Source organism: Mustela nigripes, chromosome 14 (assembly GCF_022355385.1).
Source record: "Mustela nigripes isolate SB6536 chromosome 14, MUSNIG.SB6536, whole genome shotgun sequence".
In the NCBI taxonomy this organism is placed as follows: domain Eukaryota; kingdom Metazoa; phylum Chordata; class Mammalia; order Carnivora; family Mustelidae; genus Mustela; species Mustela nigripes.
Genome location: NC_081570.1, coordinates 73,202,536 through 73,226,764, shown reverse-complemented (window position 1 = coordinate 73,226,764; position 24,229 = coordinate 73,202,536). Strand labels below are relative to the sequence as shown.

At 37.0% G+C, this 24,229-nt stretch overlaps 1 protein-coding gene across 2 annotated transcripts in view; it reads left to right on the top strand.

Moving 5' to 3' along the window:
- The window catches only part of SELENOF (selenoprotein F), an 89,729-nt gene that overhangs the window by 12,007 nt on the left and 53,493 nt on the right, over positions 1-24,229 (top strand). For both annotated transcript variants that reach the window (XM_059375306.1, XM_059375307.1), the window contains exon 3: positions 19,526-19,589. In XM_059375306.1, the coding sequence (XP_059231289.1) occupies positions 19,526-19,589 (64 nt within the window). The remainder of the gene's footprint in view (positions 1-19,525; positions 19,590-24,229) is intronic.

Sequence of the window (24,229 nt, the reverse complement as noted above, 5' to 3'; positions counted from 1 at the left end):
CTGCAAGCATCCCAAATCTAAAAAGAGATATTAATTAATTTTTTAACACAGATTTTGAGATCGAGGTCTGACTGCTATAACCTTAATAGGTATTTTTTCAAACAGTACACCACTATCAGATTAAAAGTTTCTTGGAATTTTCCTGAGGAGAAGCATAAATCAAATTTTTTTCTATTAAGAATTTTTTTAACTTCTGTTATCTGAAATTTATAAGATTATAGTATTTCAATAGATGGGTGTTTTTCTCATCTTTTTATAATCTTAGCAGTTCTGTGTATTTGAACTTGATTAAGGCAACTTGTGCTTTTTTCCTCTCATTCATTTAAGGTTTTCATATCTTAATGATTTCAGCTTCTTCTGGACATAGTTATTATAGGATTTTTGTATTTTTCCTTCATTGTTTGCCCCTATTTCCTTAGATAGCACCTGTTCTCTTTAAGACCTTAGTTCATCAAGATCCTTATAGTCCCACTGCTTCCCATTTTCTTTTGAAATATTTTAATTTATTATTTAATTAAATAATTATCAGTTATTTAGTTGGTTTTCAGTACTTCCTGTTCTTTTGCATTTACACCTACCTTATCTGTGAGTTATCTTCCTGAAGATGGCTAGTGATGAAACCAGCATACCTTCGGAGAGAAAAAAAATTGAGTTAGCTGAATTAGTCAAAAATACGAACCCAAAAGCAAGTGATTTCAGCTTAATTTGTTGTTTATTAATTCTTGATTGTGTAAGGAGAGAATTTAGAGTAGTGGTTAGGAGCACAGGCTCTGGAACCAAACTAGGTTCAGAAAGTCTTGGAGCTCCTGGGTGGTTCAGATGGGTAAGAGGCTTCCTTTGGCTCAGGTCATAGTCCTGGTATTTAGCCCCACGTTGGGCTCCAGGCTCAGTCAGGACTCTGCTTCTCCCTCTGCCTCTCTGCCCCTTGCTCATGTGCTTGCTTGCTCTCTTTCAAATGAATAAATAAAATCTTTTTTAAAAAAATAGCCTTTACTCAGCTGACAATCTTGGACAAATTACTTGATCACTCTGTGTCTTTTTCCTTACTTATAAATTAGAGATAATAATAGTTAACATCTCATAGGGTGGTTATGAGGATTAAACGAGTTAATGTGTATACACTGCTTAGAATAGTTCCTGGCGTATAATAAATCCTAGGTGAATAGTTGGGGCTAGTAGTAGTATCTGATTTACTGATTAAAAACGAAAAATTTAGAGGACCCAAGAATAGCATAATAATAATAATTGCTAGTGGCAAAGTGGATTTTAAAAAAATAGGTAAGAGATATAACATGAACTATTATACTCCCCAGTCTTAAAAATTTGGAACAAAATTTTCTGTTACTCCACTTTTGAGCTGTTCTTTTGAATCAAGAACAAGAAGAAATATGGTAACAGAATTAGTAGTATGAAAACTTTTTCACCATTCACAACTACTTGTTTATGTGGAACAAAATGCAGAAATAAATTATGCCAGACATAACCCTGATTTCAAATGTTTTAGTCCTGCTGATTAACATATCTTAAAAATACTACAAAAATGAATTTTAAAAATATGTAGCATTCTGATCAGTTTAAAATGCATATGAAAATTGCATTTGGAGAGAAAGGATTTTACTAAAAAAAAACGATTTCAAAACCAGGGCACTTGGGTGGCTCATCGGTAAGCATCTGACTCTTGATTTTGGCTCGGGTCATGATCTCAGGGTCAGGAGACTGAGCCCCTCATTGAACTCATGCTGGGCATGGAGCCTGTTTAAAATTCTTTCTCCCTCTGCCCTTCCCACCCACTCCACTCACATGTCCCCTCTCTCTCTCAAAAAAAATTGATAAAGTGGAGTTTTGTTTTAACGACAAACCTATTCCAGAAATTGAATGAGACCCTTTTTTTTAAAGTCAATTTAGGAAGTGCTTGGGTTGCTCAGTTGTTTAAGCATCTGCCTTCGGCTCAGGTCATGATCCCAGGACCCTGGGATCAAGCACTTTATAGGGCTCTGTGCTCAACAGGGAGCCTGCTTCTCCCTCTGTCTCTGCTGCTCCCCCTACTTGTGCTTGTTCATGCGTCTCTCTCTCTCTCTGTCAAATTAAATAAAATCCTTTTAAAAAATAAAATAAATTTATAAAGTAAGTTTAGAATAAAATATATTACTGGTTTTCAAAGTTTCAGATGACACATCAGTTTAAGGCTATGATATTCTATGAAAGCAGAAATAGCAAAGTAAATCAAATTATATTTGTAATATAGAAATGATCACTTTGTAAAAAAAGCAAGTTATCAAACTAATTGCAGTTATTTTCCTACTAACATACCTCTGCTGCTTATCTTTGTAAACTAATACATGGTAACAGATTTCAAAGGTTAAGAAAATTTTGGAGGAGAAAAGCTTTAAAGTGACTTTTAAAATTTCTTTTATTTGAATTTTGGAACATCTTGGTCTCATTTACAGGATACAAGTAGAAGCCTAGACTACAGATCACCAAATTATACCATTACTGGTTCTGGAAAATAGCTCAACAGCTCAGACATTTGATAGAGTGCTTTTATTTTCACTTAAAAATATACTAAGATAATATTAGAAAGTAAAAAATATTTATCTTTGGTAATGATTGTATTACACTAAATTTGAATGAGTGGACCTAAATAGTGCATAAAATAATTTTAAGACTATAGTTAGATCCCTTCCAGTTCCCACTCCATTACTTGACTGGAATTAGACTAATGCTAATTGGTCCACTTTGTATAGCATATAGTAGCATTCCCGTTTTCTTCCTTCACATTTACGTCCATTCCTAGCAAGCCAGAGACAGTAGAGAGGAAATATTAATATAGGTTTAGTTTATTAGAAGTTTATCCCCTTTTTCCTGTTTATTGAAGTTTTTGAAAGAGTTTAGTTATTATCTTAGCTACTAATTTTGTGACTTTGAGTTAGCAAATTACTTTGGAATCTTCATTTTTGTTAAGTAATTAACTGGCTCACCTTTGAGTGTTTATCGTACCTTGGTTATATGCTAAAGTATCTAACCTACATTATTTAATCCTTACAACAACTATAATGTAATACTACTATCCCTGTTTAACAGAAGAGGAAACTAGGGTGTTATCTATCCAAAGTTACCTAAGCAATTAGGTGCCATAACCTGGCTTCATCTCAAGTCTTTTTGACTCCAGATTCCCAAGTTTTTATTTTTACTTCATTTTTTTTAAGATTTTATTTATTTGAAATAGAACACGAGTGGGTGGGATGGGCAGAAGGAGAGGAAGAAGCAGGCCTCCATACTGAGCAGGGAGCCTAGAGCAGGACTCAGTTCCAGCACCCTGGGATCATGACCTGAGCCAAAGGCAGACTCATAACCAATTGAGCTACCCAGGCACTCTAGAGTCTCAAGTTTTTACCTCTATTCTGTCTCTCATCTTGAAAATGTGAATACCTATTTCACAGGCTTACTGGAAGAAAATGAATGAGTTAAATATAAAATACCAGACTGGCTTTTCGAAGGTTTCTTTTGCATTTCTAGTTAACACAATTCCATCAATAGTTTTTATTTTAAATTACTTAATCTTTATTTTTCAGTATACAATAGACATTAATGACTCCCATTACTTGGTGTTTTTGAGGATATATTAACAAATTTGGCTTATTTAAGGCCCAGACATTTTTAAATAAGTCACATAGTATTTCATAATTCAGGTAAAAGAACATCAAAACATTTACTTCTATTCAATTTACATGGAAAATCTGTAGCCAGTTTCAGAGTAATTTAGAAGACAGCTTAAGCAACATTATTCAAGAAAGTGGCATGTGTTAAGCTTTAACCTATCTGCTATGGGTAGAGATGCTACTGGTGTGTGAAACATATAGGATGAAATGGAGGTTTAGCCAACTGTGCGTGAAATTGTAGTCACTAAAGAAATTTCACAGTTGCTTAAAATAGCTTCATTTCTGTAGTGTGTCTGTAGCATCAATACATGAACTGATTTCTTCAAAGGAAACAAATATAAATTTTAAACAGATTATTCTAATTATAATATAAAAACATTAGTCACTAAGGAGCTTTTTTTAAAGATGTGAATAATGTTTGGCAGCAGTTCTAATTTACTGAAAGAATTGCTAAGGCTTGCATACCAACACAAATATTTACTTCGTAATAGCCACTAACATTTGTTACTAGATGAAGGGTGCTGTTGCAAGTCCGTTATCTGAATTAATTTATATAATCTTCACAACTCTGCAATAAGTACCATTATCATCCCCATTTTCTAATTGAGTCTCAGACATAGAATCTTACCTAAAGTCATCAGATAGTAAATGGTTATAAATATATGTATCATATTTATGTAACAAAAGTTTTAAACATTTTGTATAATTATTTAATTGAACTAAAATATTTAATTTTTTAGTATTTTAGTATTTTTTAGTATTTAGTAATTTTTTAGTATTTTTTTATTTTTAATATTTTAGTATTTTTTAGCATTTCATCTGTCTTTAATTTTAAAAAATCAGTTTTTTTGGTAGTTATAAATTAGGATCAAGAGTCTAAGCATATTAAAACATTTTAATCACATTTGCAGATTACAATATTTTAAAAGGAAATAAACCATTAAAGTAATTCATGTTCTGTTACCAGGCTGCCTTACAATTGTATACCTATCTCAGAGTCAAAATAAACTTTGTTTATACACTAAATATTTCTTCTTGGGGCACCTAGGTGGCTCAGTCATCTAAGCAGTTGCCTTCGGCTCAGGTCATGATTGCAGGGTCCTGGGATCGAGCCGCTGAGCAGAGAGCCTGCTTCTCCCTCTCCCTCTGCTCGCTGCTCTGCCTACTTGTGCTCTTTAGCTCTCTGTTCAATAAATAATAATAAAAAAGTCCTTTAAAAAATAATAAAAAATAAATATTTCTTCTTGGCGTAGGCTTGGAGAATGTCAAAGTAAGACAGTAGTCACTGTCCTCAAGGGGTCAAGTAGAAGAAATAGGCATGGAAGTAGAATGCAGTTGGCAGGATATTTTATTAGGCTAAAACATAATACCCAGTATTAGGAAGGTGCCCATTTAAAGAGTTAGAAATAAAATAAATATAAGTTGGAAAGAGGACAAGGTCTAATAGTCCCTTAAAGTTGATGTATTCAGAACTATAGATACAACCACATTAATCACTATAAAAGTGACCAACAGAAGAACTAAAAATAGTTAAAAAGTTACTGAGTGCAGGTGGGGGGCAGAGGAAAAGTTTTACTTCTGTACCCTTCTGTATAGTTTCTTTGTTATTTCCAGATGCATTGGTTTCTTTAAAGAATTAAGAAGTATGGTGTAAATAAAATCTACTCAGGTGCCATGATAGCACACAGAAGGAAGGACATACTACCTTTTGACAGTTGAGGTAAATACCACCACTTGCTTATCCAGAAGTTGCTGTTTATGCTAACTTGGAAAATTATTAGGAGAAAGTCCTCTCTGGCAAAAGGAAACTTTACTGAAAAGGCAAAGTCATGAAAAAGATGGTCGCCTTAGATAAATCAAATAGCTTGGTTATGATAATAGATGATGCTGGTTAGGAAGAGTAGTGCCTGTATGTCTTGAAAAGAAGTTTGGACTCTATCCTGTAGGCAGGGGACAAAATTTAAAAATTATAAACAACTGGCATCAGATTTGTATTTCAATGAATTTTGTCATCAGTATGGATAGTTGGTAGGACAGAGGGGAATACTGTTGCCAGAAAAATAACCTACATTGCCGTTTTCCAGAGGCAAGATAAAGGGCTTAAGCCAACATATTGGTAGTAAAAATGGAGAAGGGACAGATCTGAAAAGATTTAGGCAATAAAACCTTCAGGATCTATGGATTAACTGGGTTGGAAGGGTGAGTGAAGATGCCTTGAGAAACTGGTAGCCTCAATGAAAGAAGGCTACAGTAGACTTCAACTAGTTACAAGGTAGCCCCTTAGTGCAATGGTGGGGGATGGGGGAAGGGGCAGTAAGGAGGATAACTTTTCATAAAAGCATACCTCATAGGTAGAAACTGTGTTTTCTGTTTTCCTTTTGAAGAAAAGTGTTAAAAGCTCATCTGGGTACTGTAATGAGTTTTAAACTTGATAGTGTGCTTGTCAAAAAGTGGGCAAAAAATCAAAATGTTTGCAACAGCCTAGTGTCTTTTGTTCTGCTTTCATATTGACACTCTTAGTATTTAAGATATTTAGGCTTTTGCCTAAATTTTATTACAATTTTATTTTTGTATCTTAGTATATATGAGGTGATTACCTTTAGTTTTAATAGAGAGCAACCATAATGCAATTTGTGCCAGTTGTTTTGTTTTTTATTTCAGATATTTGCAGCCTTGCTTAAAGATGATCATAATTGCCCATTTTTGTGACAGATAATCATGTTCAATATTGGTGTGGTAATACCACTAACAATTGAATTCTCTTTTAAAAAGCAGCCTTTGCTGCTATATAATAGCATCCCTGTGGTATTTTTGGAGACTATTGAATATTTGGGTATTGAACTGTACTTTTGTCTGGATCTCAGTTCTTCAAATTAAGAGGAAAATGGGCTGTATTTTTCAAACATTTAGGAGCAGAAAGACCATGAAATCTTTATTAAGTACTACTTTGCCATTTTCTAAAATATTTTTACCAAGGGGCTAGTTGGTTTTATTTTAAAACTACTAACTAGGGGCACCTGGGTGACTCAGTTGTTAAGTGTCTGCCTTCGGCTCAGGTCGTGATCGCAGGGTCCTAGAATCGAGCCCCACATTAGGCTTCCTGCTCAGTGGGAAGCCTCCTTCTCCTCTCCCACTCCCCCTCCTTGTGGTCTCTCTTATGTGTCTCTCTCTGTCAAACAAATAAGTAAAATTTTAAAAAACAAACAAAAAAACTATTTACTAAGGTATTTAAGCTGAGGGGGGCACCTAGGTGGCTCAGTCAGTTCAGCCTCTGCCTTCATGTCAGGGCTCTGGGGTCAAGTCCCACATTGGATCTTTGCTCAGGAGGGAGCCTGCTTTTCCGGCTCCCTTTACCTGCCACTGTGCTTCCTTGGGATGTCTCTCTTTCTCTCTCTTTCTCTGTCAAATTAATAGAAAAAAATCTTTAGGAAAAAAAAAATACTCAAGCTCAGGATCATTTTTACCAATTCTGTGGATGTTTTGACCTCAGGAAATGTGGTGTTGTGTCTGGTTGTTTCTTTTCATTCTATTATAGTTCCTAAATATCAGTAGAATTAAATACATTGTTCCCAGGTGATGACCCTGGATTATTCATACCAGTAACTATTAATAGGGAAGGGGGTATATCTATGGGTGTGTTTGTTTTCAGTTGAAAGTCTAATCATTATAGTCCTAATTCTTGATTATGAAGGTCTCTTTGTTTTAGGTACGTGAACAAATTCTTGTATTCATCACAATTCTGGAAGAAACTTTGTTCTGTTTTCCCTCAGATTTTTTTTTTTAAGATTTTATTTATTTATTTGACAGAGAGAGAGATCACAAGTAGGCATAGAGAGGCAGAGAGAGGAAGGGAAGCAGACTCCCTGACTAGCAGAAAGCCTGATGTGGGGCTCGATCCCAGGACCCTGGGATTATGACCTGAGCTGAAGGCAGAGGCTTTAACCCACTGAGCCACCCAGGCACCCCTGTTTTCCCTCAGATTTTGTAGTTAGAATAGTGTAATTTAATTTAGAATGTAGTGATGTAAAAAAAAATTTTTTTATTTCTTGGTTTTTGTTTCATTTTGTTGTACTTTAATACATTTTCATTGAGCTTTTCAATGGAACAGTAATTATATCTTAGTGAAAGATTCCCCCAGTGTTCTCTTACTTTCTCAGAACTTAATATAAATTAAGGTAGATGTTTCCTTGCTTGTTTTGTAGCTTTCTCAATCTTAAGGCAGAAACTAAAGATACAAAAATAAATATCATTTTATAGTGTAGTAGAATAAGCTTTATCCTTAGCTTCCTTAGATATAGTCATTGCTTTGTTTTTTCAGAGTTCACTAGAAAGTACCTAAAAATACTATAATCTCAAGGATATAATATTAGAGAATTATATTTACCAGCTTCATTTGCTAAAATAGTAAAGTTGAACTCATTTCCCTAATCCTCCAAGTTCATTCATTATGCCTTTGCAAGAATGCCATTAGTCAAAGTGTGTGGAGGTGTGAGCAGATAAACCAGTTACCTGCTGCTTCAGTGACTGGAAGTGAAATCTTGACAAAAGCTTTACTACTAGGGGTGCCTGGGTGGCTCAGTGGGTTAAAGCCACTTCCTTTGGCTCAGGTCATGATCCCGGGGTCCTGGGATCGAGCCCCGCATCGGGCTCTCTGCTCAGTGGGGAGCTTGCTTCCCCCTTCTCTCTCCTGCCTCTCTGCCTACTTGTGATCTCTGTCTGTCAAATAAATAAAATCTTAAAAAAAAAAAAAAAAAACCACACACAATTGTTTGTATTTCTTTGATATTGGCTGTGATCTCTCTTTCATTTGGGTCCTTTCTCTTTTTTTTTTTTTTTTTTTTTTTTGATAAATCTGACCAGGGGCTTATCAGTTTTATTAATTCTTTCAAAGAACTGGCTCCTAGTTTCGTTGATCAGCTCTCCTGTTCTTTTGGTTTCTACTTCATTGATTTCTACTCTGATCTTTATTATTTCTCATCACCTGGGTTTAGGCTATCTTTGCTGTTCGTTCTCAAGCTCCACTAGGTGTAGGGTTAGGTTTTGTATTTGAGACCTTTCTTGTTTCTTGAGAAGGCTTGTATTGCTATATACTTTCCTCTCAGGACTGCCTTTGCTGTGTCCCACAGATTTTGAACAGTTGTGTTCTCATTTTCATTTGTTTCCATGAATTTTTTTTAATTCTTTAGTTTCTTGGATGACCCATTCATTCTGTGGTAGGATGCTCTTCAGGTTCTATGTATTTGAGTTCATTTCAACTTTTCTCTTTTGGTTGAGTTTTGATTTCAGAGCATTGTGGTCTGAAAATATGCAGGGAATGATCCCAGCCTTTTGGTACTGGTTGAGACCTGATCTGTGACCCAGGATATGAACTATTCTGGAGAATGGTTCATGTGCACTAGAGAAAAATGTGTATTCTGTTGCTTTGGGATGGAATGTTCTGAATATAACTGTGATGTCCATCTGGAACAATGTGTCATTTAAAGCCTTTATTTCTTTGTTGATCTTTTGCTTAGTTGATCTGTCCAGTTCAGTGGCGGGGGGGAGGGGTGTTAAAGTTCCCTACTATTATTGTTTTATTGTCCATGTGTTTTTTTGATTTTGTTATTAACAGGTTTATATAATTGGTTGCTCCCATGTTAGGGGCATAGGTTTTTAAAATTGTTAGATATTCTTGTTGGACAGATCCTTTAAGTGTGATATAGTGTCCTTCCTCATCTCTTATTATAGTCTTTGGCTTAAAATCTACTTAATCTGATACAAGGATTGCTACCCCAGCCTTCTTTTGATGTCCGTAGGCATGGTAAATAGTTTTCCAACCCCTCACTTTAAATCTGGAGGTGTCATTGGGTCTAAAATGAGTTTCTTGCAGACAGCATATTGATGGGTTTTGTTTTTTTTATCCATTCTGATACCCCGTGTCTTTTGGTTGAGGCATTTAGCCCATTTACATTCAGGGTAACTATTGAACGATACGAATTTATTGCCACTGTATTGCCTGTAAGCTGTTACTGTATATTGTCTCTGTTCTTGTTCTTTTTGGTCTATGTTACTTTTAGGCTCTCTCTTTGCTTAGAGGATCCCTTTCAATATTTCCTGTAGGGCTGTTTGGTCTTTGCAAATTCTTTTAACTTTTGTTTGTCATGGAAGCTTTTTATCTCTCCTTCTATTTTCAGTGACAGCCTAGCTGGATATAGTATTCTTGGCTGCATATATTTCTTAGTGCTCTGAATATATCATGCTAGATCTTTCTGGCCTACCAGGTCTCTGTGGATAGGTCTACTGCCAGTCAAATATTTCTGCTGTTGTATGTTACAGACCTCTTGTGCCAAGCTGCTTTCAGGATTTTCTCTTTGTCACTAAGTCTTTTAAGTTTTACTATTAGATGATTGATTCTATTGATTCTATTTACTATTAGATGATTGATTACAATTGATTCTGAGGGGGGTTCTCTGTGCCTCCTGGATTCCCTCTGCCATATTAGGGCAATTCTCTAGTATAATTTGCTCCAATATACCTTTTGCCCCTCTCCCTTTCTTTCTTCTTCTTCTGGGATCCCAATCATTCTAATATTGCTTCGTCTTATGGTATCCCTTATCTCTCAAATTCTCCCCTCACGGTCGTGTAGTTGTTTGTCTCTCTTTTGCTTGGCTTCTTTATTCTCCGTCATTTGGTCTTCTATATCACTAATTCTCTCTTCTGTCTCATTTATCCTAGCAGTAAGAGCCTCCATTTTTTATTATATGTCATTATACGTCATTAATAGCTTTTTTTTATTTCAACTTGGTTAGATTTTAGTTTTTTTATTTCTCCAGAAAGAGATTGTCTAGTATCTTCTATACTCTTTTCAAGCCCAGCTAGCACCTTGGTAATCGTCATTCTGACTAGTTCTGACATCTTACTAATGTCCATATTGATTAGATCCCTAGCCATTGGTACTGCCTCTTGTTCTTTTTTTGTGGTGAATTTTTCCTTCTTGTCATTTTATCCAGATAAGAATAGATAAATGAGAGAATATAAATAGAGTAGCAATGACCCCAGAAAAATATACACTAACCAAATGGGAAGATACCCGAAACCAGGCAGAGAAGAAAGAAGGGAGAAATTTACACGCACACACAGACATATATATTATGTTAGACTGGTGAATAGAGCCACACACTTGATTTTGGGCATACTTTGGTCTGTTAGAAGAAACTGCCTCCCAAAATTTTAAAGAAAGAAAAACTTAAATATATACAAAAATAAAGGTAAACATGATGAAGGGATGGAATATCATTGTAAAGGTGAAAATTAAAAAAGATTCTTAAAAAGGAATTGATAAGAAGTTGGTTGAATAAAGGAAAAAAAAAGGAAAGAATGTGATAAGGCTAGAAACTAGAACAAAACCATGTGCTTGATTTAGGGTGTATTTTGATCTGTTAGAAAAAATCTGTATCCCAAAATTTTAAAGAAAGTAAAACGTATATGTATAGAGAAAATAAGGTTAAATACAATGAAGGGATAGAATATGACTATAAAAAAAATGAAAATTTAAAAAGATTTTTAAAAAGATATTGATAAGATAGTTTTAAAACATTAAAATAGGAAAGAGGAAAAATTTTTTTAAATAGAGTAAAAAAAATTTTTTTTAATTTAACTTTAAAAGACAAAAGAATCATGGAGAGAAAAGCCATGAATTCTGTGTGCTATACTCCCATAGCTCTGAAGTTTTGCAGTTCTCATTGATTGGTGAATTTGGTCTTGGCTGGATGTTCTTGCTGATCTTCTGGGGGAGGGGTCTGTTAAAGTGATTCCTAAATGTTTTTGCCTAAGGTGGAATTAGGCTAAATAAATATGCTCGGGTTCGCTCTCGGGAGCTTTTATTCCCTGAAAGCTTTCCATACGCCTTTGGAGAACGGGAATGAAAATGGTGGCCCGCCCAATCTCCAACCCCATAGGAGCCGAGAGTCAGAGCCCCACTCCTCAGGGCACCCTCAGAAAAGCAGTCAGTCCCTCCCATCTCCCTGGTCTCTGGTCGCACTCCACGCTCACCCGGCCTGTGACCAAGAGTTTCTGTCTCTGGCACGGCCCTGTTTGGAGTCTCCAAACCCAGTAGATTTCTGCAGCAGGCTCCCCCACCGCTCTTCCAGAGGTAGAAGGAGAGGTTCTCCCCAAACTGCCTCTTGTGGAGTCCCTGCTCAAAGAGCAGTGGCCCGACTTTGCCTTGGATCACGGTTTAAGATAGACCCCAAGCTGAGAGCCCCCTCCTCAGCTCCGTCTGTGTAGTCAGCTTCCCCGCTCTGATACCTGGGAACTCTGACACACTCAGACACCCCTGGTCTTTCTGTGACCCTGTGGTCCTGAGACAACACTGTCCCCGTGAAGACTCCACCCCCTCCTTAGCCTCTAGGTTGACTTCCCTCAGTGGAGCAGACTTTTAAAAGTTTAAATTTTGGGGCACCTGGGTGGCTCAGTGGATTAAGCCTCTGCCTTTGGCTCAGGTCATGATCTCAGGGTCCTGGGATTGAACCCCGCATCAGGCTGGCTGCTCAGTGGGGAGCCCGCTTCCCCTCCCCTCTCTCTCTGCCTGCCTCTCTGCCTACTTGTGATATCTCTCTGTCAAATAAATAAATCAAATCTTTAAAAAAAAAAAGTTTCAATTTTGTGCTCCACTGCTCTGCTGCTTGGTGGGAGCTGGCCTCTCCTTTCACAGTCTGTCTTCCCGAATATTGCCTCAGATTCACTTCTCCAAAAGTCCTACCTTCCAGAAAGTGGTTGATTTTCTGTTCCTAGAATTGCTGCTCTTCTCTTCGATCTCCTGTTGAGTTTGTAAGTGTTCAGAATGGTTTGATAAGTACCTAGCTGAACTCCTAGGACCCTATGATAATTAGGTCTCTTATTCTGCCATCTTGCTCCTCCCCCAAGTATTAATTCTTTAAATGTTTGGTAGAATACATCTGTAAAGCCATCTGGTCCTGGACTTGTTCGTTGGGAATTTTTTGAATACTGATGCAGTTTCATGGCTAGTAATTGGGCTGTTCAAATTTTGTATTTCTTACTGATTCAGTTATGAAAGATTATATATTTCTAGAAATTTATCCATTTCTTCATTGTCCAATTTGTTATACAATTTTTCATAATAATCTTCTATAAACCTTTGTATGTCTATGGTGTTATTTCTCCTTCATTTCTGATTTTGAGAAACCTCTCTCTCTCTCTCTCTCTCTTTTTGGGTGAGTCTGGCTAAATACTTATTATCCACTTTGTTCATCTGTTCGAAGAACCAGCTCCTGGTGTCAGTGATCTGTCCTATTGTGTTTTTAGTCTCCATGTATTTATTTCTTCTCTAATCTGTATTATTTCTTCCTTCCTACTGACTTTGGGCTTTGTTTCTTCTTTTTCTGTCTCCTTTAGGTTTAAGGTTAGGTTGTTTGAGATTTTTCTTGTTTCTTGAGGTAGGCCTATATTGCTGTAGTCTTTGCTCTTATAACAATTTTTGCCATATCTCCCAAATTTTGGATCGTGTTTTCATTTGTCTCCATGTATCTTTTGATATCTTCTTTGATTTCTCAGTAGACCCATTCATAATTTAGTAGCATGTTATTTAGCCTCCGTGTATTTGTGTTCTTTCCATATCTTTTTTTGAGTGTTTTTCATACAGTTGTGGTCAGAAAAGGTGCATGATATGATTGCAGTCTTTTTGTTTGTGGCCTAACATGATCTTTTGGGGAGAATGTTCCATGTGCACTTGGCTCCTGGATGGCTCCATTGTTGGTTAAGCATCTGACTCTTGATTTTGGCCCAGGTAGTGATCTTGAGGTTGTGGGAATCAACCCCACATATTATTATTCAGCTCTTGTTACAGAATCTGCTTGGAATTCCCTCTCCTTCTCCCTTCTGTCCCTCCTCATTGTACATGCGCTCTCTCTCAAATAAAATCTTTTAAAAAAGTATTCTTATTTGGATGGAATGTTCTGAATACATCTGTTAGGCCCATGTGGTCTAATGTGTCATTTGTAGCAACTGCTTGTTGATTTTCTCTCTGGATGATCTATACATTGATGTAAGTGGGGTGCTAAAGTCCCTTTCTATTACTGTGTTACTGTAAACTTCTTTATGTTAAACTTCTGTTATGTTAAACTTCTATTAATAATTGCTTTATGGACTTGGGTGCTCCTATATTGGGTACATAGATACTTGAAATTTTTATACCCTCTTGTTGGAAATAACAGGTGTTGGCAAGTATATGAAGAAATGTTGGTGGAAATACAAATTGATATAGCCACCACGGAAAACAGTATGACGTTTTCCCCAAAACTTTATTTTAAGATTTTATTTATTTATTTGACAGAAAGACAGCAAGAGAAGGAGTACAGCAAGATCGGGAGAGGGAGAAGTAGGCCCACCACGGATCAGGGAGTCTGATGCAGGGCTCGATACCGGGACCCTGGGATCATGACCTGACCTGAAGGCAGAGGCTTAACGACTGAGCCGTCCAGACACCCCTCTCCCCAAACTTTAAAAATAAAATTACTATATGACCCAGTAATTCCACTACTGGTTATTTACCCAAAGAAAATGAAAATGCTGACTTAAAGAGAGTTATGCACCCCATGTTTACTGTAGCATTATCTACAATAGCTCAGATATGAAAGCAACCCAAGTATCCATCAATAGATGAATGGATAAAGATGTGTATATATACACATGCATGCACAAGTGCACACACACATCAGTGGAATATTACTCGACCATAAAAAATGAAATCTTGCCTCTTGCTACAACATAGATGGATCTAGAGAATATAATATTAAATGGAATAAGTTAGAGAAAGACAAGTACTTTATTATTTCACTCATGGAATTTAAGAAAGAAAATGAACAACAACAACAAAAAGATTCAAATACAGAGAATAAACTGGTGGCTGTCAGAGGGTGGAGGTGGGTAGCAGGGATGGCTGAAATAAAGGGGATTAAAAGTACACACTTAGGGCGCCTGGGTTGCTCAGTGGGTTAAGCCGCTGCCTTCAGCTCAGCTCAGGTCATAACCTCAGGGACCTGGGATCGAGTCCCGCATCGGGCTCTCTGCTCAGCGGGGAGCTGCTTCCCTCTCTCTCTCTGCCTGCCTCTCTGTCTACTTGTGATCTCTCTCTGTCAAATAAATAAATAAAATCTTAAAAAAAAAAAAAGTACACTCTTATCTTGATGAGCACTGAGTCATGTATAGAACTGAATCACTATATTGTACACCTGAAACTGATATAACACTATGTTAATTATACTTCAGTTTTTTTTTTTTTTAAAGATTTTATTTATTTATTTGACAGAGAGAGATCACAAGTAGGCAGAGAGGCAGGCAGAGAGAGAGAGAGGAGGAAGCAGGCTCCCTGCTGAGCAGAGAGCCCGATGTGGGACTCGATCCCAGGACCCTGAGATCATGACCTGAGCCGAAGGCAGCGGCTTAACCCACTGAGCCACCCAGGCCTCCCTATACTTCAGTTTTAAACACCAGTTTAAATGAGGTGAAAATTAGGGGATTCAAAAGTCATGTTACTAATAAGGCAGATTAGTTACAGAGCTGAAGTAGTTTGATATTTTTGCTTCTCATCAGGAGAATTGTTTAGAAAGTTTAGGAAAACCTATTAATCATAACTTATATAGGGAAATAGGTGTGGACTCCCAAGGGAAAAATGCAGCTTTGCATGTCATTTTTATATTTTTCTAAAGGTATCCATGTATTTCCATTTAAGTTATTTGGGTTATTATAATATAATGGAATAAGTACCTCCTAGAGTCTAGAGATAGATTGCACAAATGAGCTTCTTGAGGCCTACAAAAAAGAGGCCTACCAACGTGGTATTTTAAAAATTAGCTTGTTCCAGGGGCGCCTGGGTGGCTCAGTGGTTTAAAAATTAGCTTGTTCTGTAAAAGTTACATCACTTTTTTTATTTCTCTTCCATTGGGTAGCTATCCACAAATGTTGAAGGTCAGCATTTTTTCTATGCCAGTGATGTTACTTTAAAAAGTCCGAATGCTAAGGGGGAAAGTCAAGGAATTACAAGTTTAACCTTTTTATTTTTATTTTTATTTTTTTTTAAAGATTTTATTTATTTATTTGACAGAGAGAGAAATCACTAGTAGGCAGAGAGGCAGGCAGAGAGAAGAGGAAGCAGGCTCCCCGCTGAGCAGAGAGCCCGATGCGGGGCTCAATCCCAGGACCCTGGGACCATGACCCGAGCCGAAGGCAGAGGCTTAACCCACTGAGCCACCCAGGCGCCCCAAGTTTAACCTTTTTAAATTCTTTAATCCTTTATGCCCTAGAGAATTCCTATTATAAGTTACATATTACCTGAATTTGTGTAATGCCAAAGATGCTTATGATTATGTCACTGAAAATTTATCAGAATTTGTAGTAAAATTACTTACTCAACATGAAAAACCAGTGTTTTCCTATGAACACCACAAATTCATAAGTGAAATGCCAAGTGTCATCACAAATTAATACCTTTAGGGGAACGGGTGACTTAGTCAGTTGAGCATCTGCCTTCAGCTCGGGTCATGATCCCAGAGTCCTGGGGTTGAGCCCCATGTTGGGCTCTCTAGTTGGGCTCTGCTCAGCAGGGAGCTTTTCCCTCTCCCTCTGCCTGTTGCTCCCCCTGCTTGTGCACACTTACTTACTCTGTTTCTGTCAAATAGATAAATAAAATCATTTTTAAAAATTAACTAATTCTTTTAGAATTTGTTATTAATAATGTTAGGCAGCTCGAAGATAAATTTTCTTTTTATTTACCCTACACTGAAACTAAGTACAATGAACTCTACAAGTATGTCAAAGGAACTTGAAATATTTTTAAAGTTATGTAACAAAAAAAGAGGTATTCGGGGGCGCCTGGGTGGCTCAGTGGGTTAAAGCCTCTGCTTTCGGCTCAGGTCATGATCCCAGGGTCCTGGGATCAAGCCCCACATCAGGCTCTCTGCTCAGCAGGGAGCCTGCTTCCTCCTCTCTCTGGGCCAGCTTCTCTGCCTGCTTGTGATCTCCGTCTGTCAAATAAATAAAATCTTTTTTTTAAAAAAAAGGTATTTAATTCTGTTAAATGAGTAATTCTCTCCAACACACATACAGTGAGAAGCTTTGTATCTAGTTCTGGGGATAGTTATGATAAATAAGACATTTCCTTTCCACAGTTAAGTTACAGAATATTTACAGCACATTATAAGAACAGAATTCTGGGGTGCCTGGGTGGCTTTGTCAGTTAAGAGTCTGCCTTCAGCTCAGGTCATGATCCAGGGATCCTGGGGATTAAGCCCCACATCTGGCTGTGCTCAGCAGAGAGCCTGCTTCTCCCTCTCCCTGTGCTGCTTCCCCTGCTTTTGTGAGCGTGTGCACACGCTCTTTCTGTCAAATAAGATCTTTAAGAAGAAAGAAAGAAAAAAACTGGAATTCTGCAGAAAGTACTTGCAGGATAGGAAATCAACGAAAGTTTTTCTGGACAAAGTCACATCAGAGCTGCCTGTTCATTGAACATGTTTCTAGTATTTTTAACCATTTGTTTTATTGTACAGAAAAGTGCTTTCCATGAATGCCTTAGAAGTCTGCTGGGATATAGACTCCTTCAGTCCTTGCAACAGCCAAATAGGGACTGGGATGCACAGGGCCCACCAAGCTAGTCATCTCCAGTTCTAAGCTTCATAAAGTTGTTAACCATTTTCCACATGTCATGTTATGGAGAATATTGGGAAACAGTTTTGTAGAGAAATGCTATTATATAAGGTAATGGAATCTCCACTTAGTTTCCAGGGGATCACAGACTTAAAAATAAAAGCTAAATCTAATAACCAAATTTTAATATGGCCTTACTGCTTTTTTAACTTTCTTAATTCTGGTAATATATATATAGCATAAGCTTCACCATTTTAACTATTTTTAAGTGTCCATGTCCTTCCAGAACTTTTTCATCTTTCTAAACTGAAACTCCATTCTCAATATATAATGCTTCTCTTCTTCCCTCTCCCACCCCCTGGCAACCACCGTTTTACTTTCTGTCTCTAACCTTGACTGCTCTAAGTACCTCATGAAAGTGGAATCATGTAATATTTATCCTTTTGTAATTGTTTTATTTCCTGTCTGCAAGATTCATGCATGTTAAAGCATGTGTCATAATTTTCTCTTTAAGACAATATTTCATTATATGTATATACCACCTTTGTTTATCCATTCATTGGCCAATAGATATTTGGGTTGCCTCTAATTTCTGGCTAGAAGTAGAATTGCTGAATCATATAATTCTATGTTTAATTTTTTAAGGAACTGCCTTTTTACTTTCTGTAGTGCCTGTACTATTTTACCTTACCAGCAGCAGTGCCCAAGGGTTCTGATTTTTCCACATCTTCACCACCACTGGTTTTCTGTGTTGTTGTTTTTAATCATAGCCCTCCTATCTAGTGTGAAATGGTTGGTAGCTCATTGTGATTCTGATTTGCTTTTTTCCTAATGATTAGTGATGTTGAACATCTTTTCATTATCTTATTGGTAATATGACCTGATTTTTTAAAGATACTTTGTGGGCTTGTCCAACAAGAGTAACTAAAAAGCAGCTTACTGCATAAAATTAAATCCCCCTAATATCAAATTGTTAATGCTGCAGAGAATCTTTGGAGATCATCAGAGTTCTTAATTTGAAATTCATCAGTGGTTTCAGAGTCCATGAATAGCCTCAAAGCAAAAGTTCATTAGATTCTCAAAAGTATCAGTGGCCCTCAGAAATTTAGGAACTATTGATCTAGGTGAGAATCTCCAAACTGATTAAAAAAAAAAATTATCTCTTGGGTATAAATGGAAATGAAGTAAATTTCTAATTTCTACTCTGTACTTTTTTGTATTTTCCAAAGTATTTAAAATAATCATCCTGCATAATACATGGGATATTTATGCTATTTTAGAACTTAAAAGTAAAATCCATCTTCAGCTTTTAGACCTAGAATAAAAAGTGTAAAGACTAACAATAAATAAAATGGATATAGTATGTTTTTATAATAGCCTTCCTTCTCTTAGAGCCCTAGCATCCCTATGTCACTACAAAAAGAATGGTCAGGCTCTATAGCTGAAAAAAAGTGATGTATATCATTGAATCCATTTCAGCTGAATTCATTGTAATAAAATTTTTGCATTATAGTTTTTTTTATAATGGGCTTTTACTGTAAATTGTGCAGGTCCTATATAGCTAGAAAAGCTATATTTATCATTTAATTCATTCTAAGTGAATTCATTAAGGGAAAATATTTGCATTTAAATTCTTTTTAATGAGGGGTGTGTGGGTGGCTCAGGTCCTGATGTCATGATCTCATGGTGTGTGAGATAGAGCCCCACCTTGGGCCTCTGCCCCCCCCAACACACACACACTCACACACAGGTGTGCACAGTCTCTCTTCCTCTCTGTCTCTCTCAGATCTTTAACAAAAATTCTTTCTAATGACATCTCCTTCAATCTCTTACTAAGTAGGGCTTAAATTCCTCAATCATTTAACATCCATGGGCCTCATTTCCTCGTCTATCAGAATGGAACTACATAGTTCTCTTCAGCTCTGAACATTTGATTCTATCTGTTTAATATTTGTTTTAACTGAAATAACTACATTTTTAAAATTACAACAGGGGTACCTGAGTGGCTCAGTTGTTTAAGCTTCCAACTCTTGATTTTGGGCCTTGGTCATGATCTCAGGGTTGTTGAGACTGAGCCCTGCTCTCAGGCGCCCAGTGTGAAGTCTGCTTGAAAGACTCTCACCCTTCCTCTCTGCCTTCCCGCCCCCACTCGTACTTTCTTTTACCCTTCCCAAAATAAAATCTTAAAATGATACCAGTTTTTTAAATTCTTGTTTTTCCTTTTGCAGCTTTATGCAGGAGCTATTCTTGAAGTCTGTGGATGAAAATTGGGGAGGTTCCCTCAAGTCCAAGGTATGTAAAATTTTCTCCAGTAAATTCTCACTTTAATTTAAAATCAGTATTTTACAAGAATACTTTCATCACATATTCCCAAGAATAAGATATTATAGGATTATACTTTCTCAACAGTATATGTATTTTTCCACGTTCTGTTTTCTGGAGGTAGAGTTTTATAGTAATCGTTGAATATAAGGTTATTTTAAGTAGGCATAATGTGTGATACAACACATGATGACGTGGTTATATTCTTAGGAGAGCCTTTCCTTTACTTAAGTGTAAATTTACAGGAGCCTTTGTTTTACCAGATATAAATGTAATCCCTTTAAATAACATACCATTCTAATGTATCTTAAATGTAAGTTGATTTATATAAAATGCTCATAAGGAACAGTTGGAGTAAGTGAGAATAGACCTGTACAAAGCGACAAATCGTTAAGAGAATTAATTACCATAGAACTTGAGGTACAGAGGAAAAGCAGTCATCCATGTACATCCTCACAGGAAATTTTAAGGAAAAACATTTGAAAGGATAATTCTGAAAATGTATCCTTTTGGTTGACATCAAATAGTAATGGAGCTTTGCATCTCCAGAAAGACTTGGACTAAGAATTTTCTATTCTGTCCTGGCATGTCATTTAAAAATCAGTTTTATAAAACTGAAATTGTATAAAGGTAATGAAGTATTTTGTTTGTTTCATTTGTAACTGAAATATGTAAGTGCTTGGTTTATACACCTTGTTTTTATTTCTGCTCACTTTCTCACGGCTTCTCACCTTGTTTACTTAATGGCAAGGGAATTTTTTGGACTTAGTATCTTTTAAATTACCTGTGTTCACACATGCCCTTTATTGCTGACCTAGAATTATTTTATAATAATATATTGCTCTTTTTGGGACCGAAATGTAATAGAATAATAGTTTGGCTTGGGGACATATTATATAGGCCCAAAGCAGATACACATCTAATTAAATACATTCTTTGTCAGAATAAATACATTCTCCTATAGGACAGAATGTATCTACTGCTTAGGGAAAAATTCCTCATGCTGATTTTTTTTTTCCCTTCAGTGTACTCAGAATTGTACCATAGTTGGTTTTGGTTTTAATATCACTTATCTAAATGATAGTTTGATCATCGTAGAAATTGGTTTTAATTATATTATTCACATTTATTGACTTGTTTTACTAATAATCTTCTGTGACTTAGATTTTCATTAGGTTAAGAATAGCTTTGATACTACCACAGTTAGCCCTATTTGTGATAGCAGATTTTATCATGTCTTTGGTAGTAATTTCTATAGTCAGAAGTTCAGTCTTTAAAAGCTTGAGTGGAGTTTATCAATCCTTGTAGTGGAATTTAATTCTATATATTTCTTATATGTAGTTAAATTGTCATACTTAGGATACATGTAGTCATACTGTCTTTTCCTTTTGAAAGCAATTGGATTTTAATTCTGTGTATAAATATTTAATACACAAGTTTTTTTTAAATGGAAGTGATTATTTCTGTAATGTGTATCCATCATATTCAGTACAATTATGTATAATTCCAGTGTTTCGGTGTCCATGAGATGGTGGTATATTTTAAGTATAACCATTATTATATTCCCACTTTCTGACTCACTATCTTTTTTTTTTTTTTTTTAAGATTTTATTTATTTGCCAGACAGAGATCACAAGTAGGCAGAGAGGCAGGCAGAGAGAGAGGGGGCGGAGGAAGCAGGCTCCCTGCTGAGCAGAGAGCCCGATTATGGGGCTCAATCCTAGGACTTGGGATCATGACCTGAGCCGAAGGCAGAGGCTTTAACCTGCTGAGCCACCCAGGCGCCCCTCTGACTCACTATCTTATAGATAATCTGGAATAGGGCATGAAGGACAGATGTCACTTTTTACAGTAATTACAAATACCAAGCTAATTTTCATGTCATCATTGCATTATGGTCTTTTGTCATCAATATCCAGTACCCTCTGGGATTATCATAACTTTCATTATACTTTATCTTAACAATAATTGTAATTTTTTAAATTCACCTAATTAAAACAGACATGTCATAAAACAGAAAAGTAAATTAATGTTAAATAATACCAGAAGAGAGAATCAAATTTTGAAACATTTTATTGAACTTAACACTCAATGTTTGTGGAAAAAAAAGTCCCAGATTATATTCCAAAGCCAATTCTAGGTTCAGGTCCTAAAATTCTTCTAATTTCCATGTTTTGGTTGTGTTAAGTATGAATACTTTCTTATAATCCTTTGTATTTTTAATTATTGAGGAATAATTGACATACAGTGTTTCCCGTGTACAGCATACTGATTTGGTAATTTATATATATATATATATCAATCACAGTGCTAATGACATTAAGTGTAACCATCATCTGATACTATACAATGTTATTACAATATTATTGACTATATTATTTTTATCTTTGTGACTTAGAATTTATTTTATAACTGGAAACTGGTATCTCTTAATCCCCTTAATCACCAATCCCCTCCATCCACTTCCTCTGTGACAATCACCAGTTCTCTGTATTTAAGAATCTGTTCATTTTTTGGTTATTTCACTTATTTTTTAGATTGCACATATATGTGAAATGATACGGTATTTGTCTTTCTCTGTCTGGCTTATTTCACTTAGCTTAATCACTCTAGTCAACCCATCCATGTTGTCATCAATAGAAAGATCTCATTCTTTTCTGTAGCTGAGTAATATGCCATTGTGTATTCCACACCTTGTTTTTTATTAAAATATAGCTGACACACAATTTTACATCAATTTCAGGTATAATTTGTGTAAGTTGTAGTAATTGGACAAGTCTGTACTTTATGCTATATTCACTATGGGTGAGTTGTCACACATGCTATTATAATACCATTGACTGCCTTCCCTATGACTTACTCATTCCGTAACTAGAAGCCCTTATCTTTCACTCCCATTCATCCATTTTGTCCACCCCCCCCACCATACCTTTTTTTTTTTAAGATTTTATTTATTTATTTGACAGAGATCACAAGTAGGCAGAGAGGCAGGCAGAGACAGAGAGGGGGAAAGCAGACTCCCTGCTGAGCAGAGAGCCTGATGAGGGGCTCGATCCCAGGACCCCGGGATCATGACCTGAGCCAAAGGCAGAGGCTTTAACCCACTGAGCCACCGAGGCACCCCATCGTGAAGATTTTATTTATTTGACAGAGACACAGTGAGAGAGGGAACATAAGCAGAGGGAGTGGAAGAGGGAGAAGCAGGCTTCCTGCTGAGCAGGGATCAATACCAAGACCCTGAGATCATGACTTAAGCAGAAGGCAGATGCTTAATGAGTAAGCATTCCATAGCCTGTCTTTGAGATCAGTGCTCCATTGTTCTGCATCTGCTAACGTACTGTTGATTTCCCCAGTTATTTTTCATTTCACTTCTTGTATTCTTCAACTCTAATAGTTCTTTATGTTTTCTCTTTGTTGAAGTCCTCCCTTAGTTCTTTTACTTGCTTCAGTCCAGTAAGCATCTTTATGATCATTACTTTTTTTCAATTCTTTATCAGACCATTGCTTATCTATGTTCATTTAGTTCTTTTCCTCGGGTTCTTTCTTATTTTTTCTTTGGTAGCATATTCTTCCGTCTCTCCAATCTGCTTTACTTTCTAAAGTGCTTGTTTCTGTGAATTAGGCAGAACAGCCACTTCTAAACTTGGAGGAATGGTCTTGTGTATGGTTGTCCCCTGGGTAGACTGTGAAGCTGATCAAGTGTGTGCTGGGGTGTCCTGGGGCTCTCCAGAAAGCACCCTGGCAAGGCAGCTTGATTTAAGGTGGGGCATGGGCCTGGGGGAGGTCCTAAGGTATTCTCTGTAGGGGGCATTTTGGTAGAACATCTGTAGCTGAAGTAGGTATGGGCCAAGGTGATCCTGGAGCTCTCTGTGCCCAGGGTGCCCTGAGAGGACAGCTAAAGCTACAATGGATATGGGCTGCGGCTGCCCCAGGGCTCTTCAGGCAGAAAGCATCTGGTGGGACAGCTGAAGCTGAAATGGGTGGGATCAGGGTATCACAGAATGCTCAGTGCAGCGAGTGTCCTGGCAGGTTTATAGAACTGGGCCAGCATGGGCTGGGGGTTCCTGGACCTGAACCAGGTGAGAGCCAGGAGGTCCCAGTAATCTCTGTGCCAGGGGTGTCCTAGGAAACTCTTAGGAGCCAAAGAGGTGTGGACCTGGAGTGTTCCAGAGCGCTTTGTGTTCATGTCACATTGGCACAACTGCTGGATCTGACCAGGGGTGTCCTGGTGTGGACTGTGCTGAAACTGCTTGGTGGAGTGGTTGGGGTTGATGTGGGCTGGGGACCCAGGAAGCAACATGCTGGTTAGGGTACGTGGACCCTCCTCCCATCCAAGTTATCAAGGTATGGAGAACATGGTGAACCATGTTTCTCACTAGCCCCTGCAACCTGGAGAGAGTTCCAGCAGCTTTCCCCCCATCTAGCAGAGTTCTAGTGCTGGATCTTTAAATTCTCCTTGAATTTATAAACACCCCCCAACCCCGTCCATGCTCCACTATGTCTGGGGCTGATGTGGTCTGGGGGCCCTGATCTTGATTACACTGTCACGGTGGAGGGAGAATGTAAAGCATAGTATTCACCTGCTTTTTTTTTTTTTTTTTTTTTTTTTT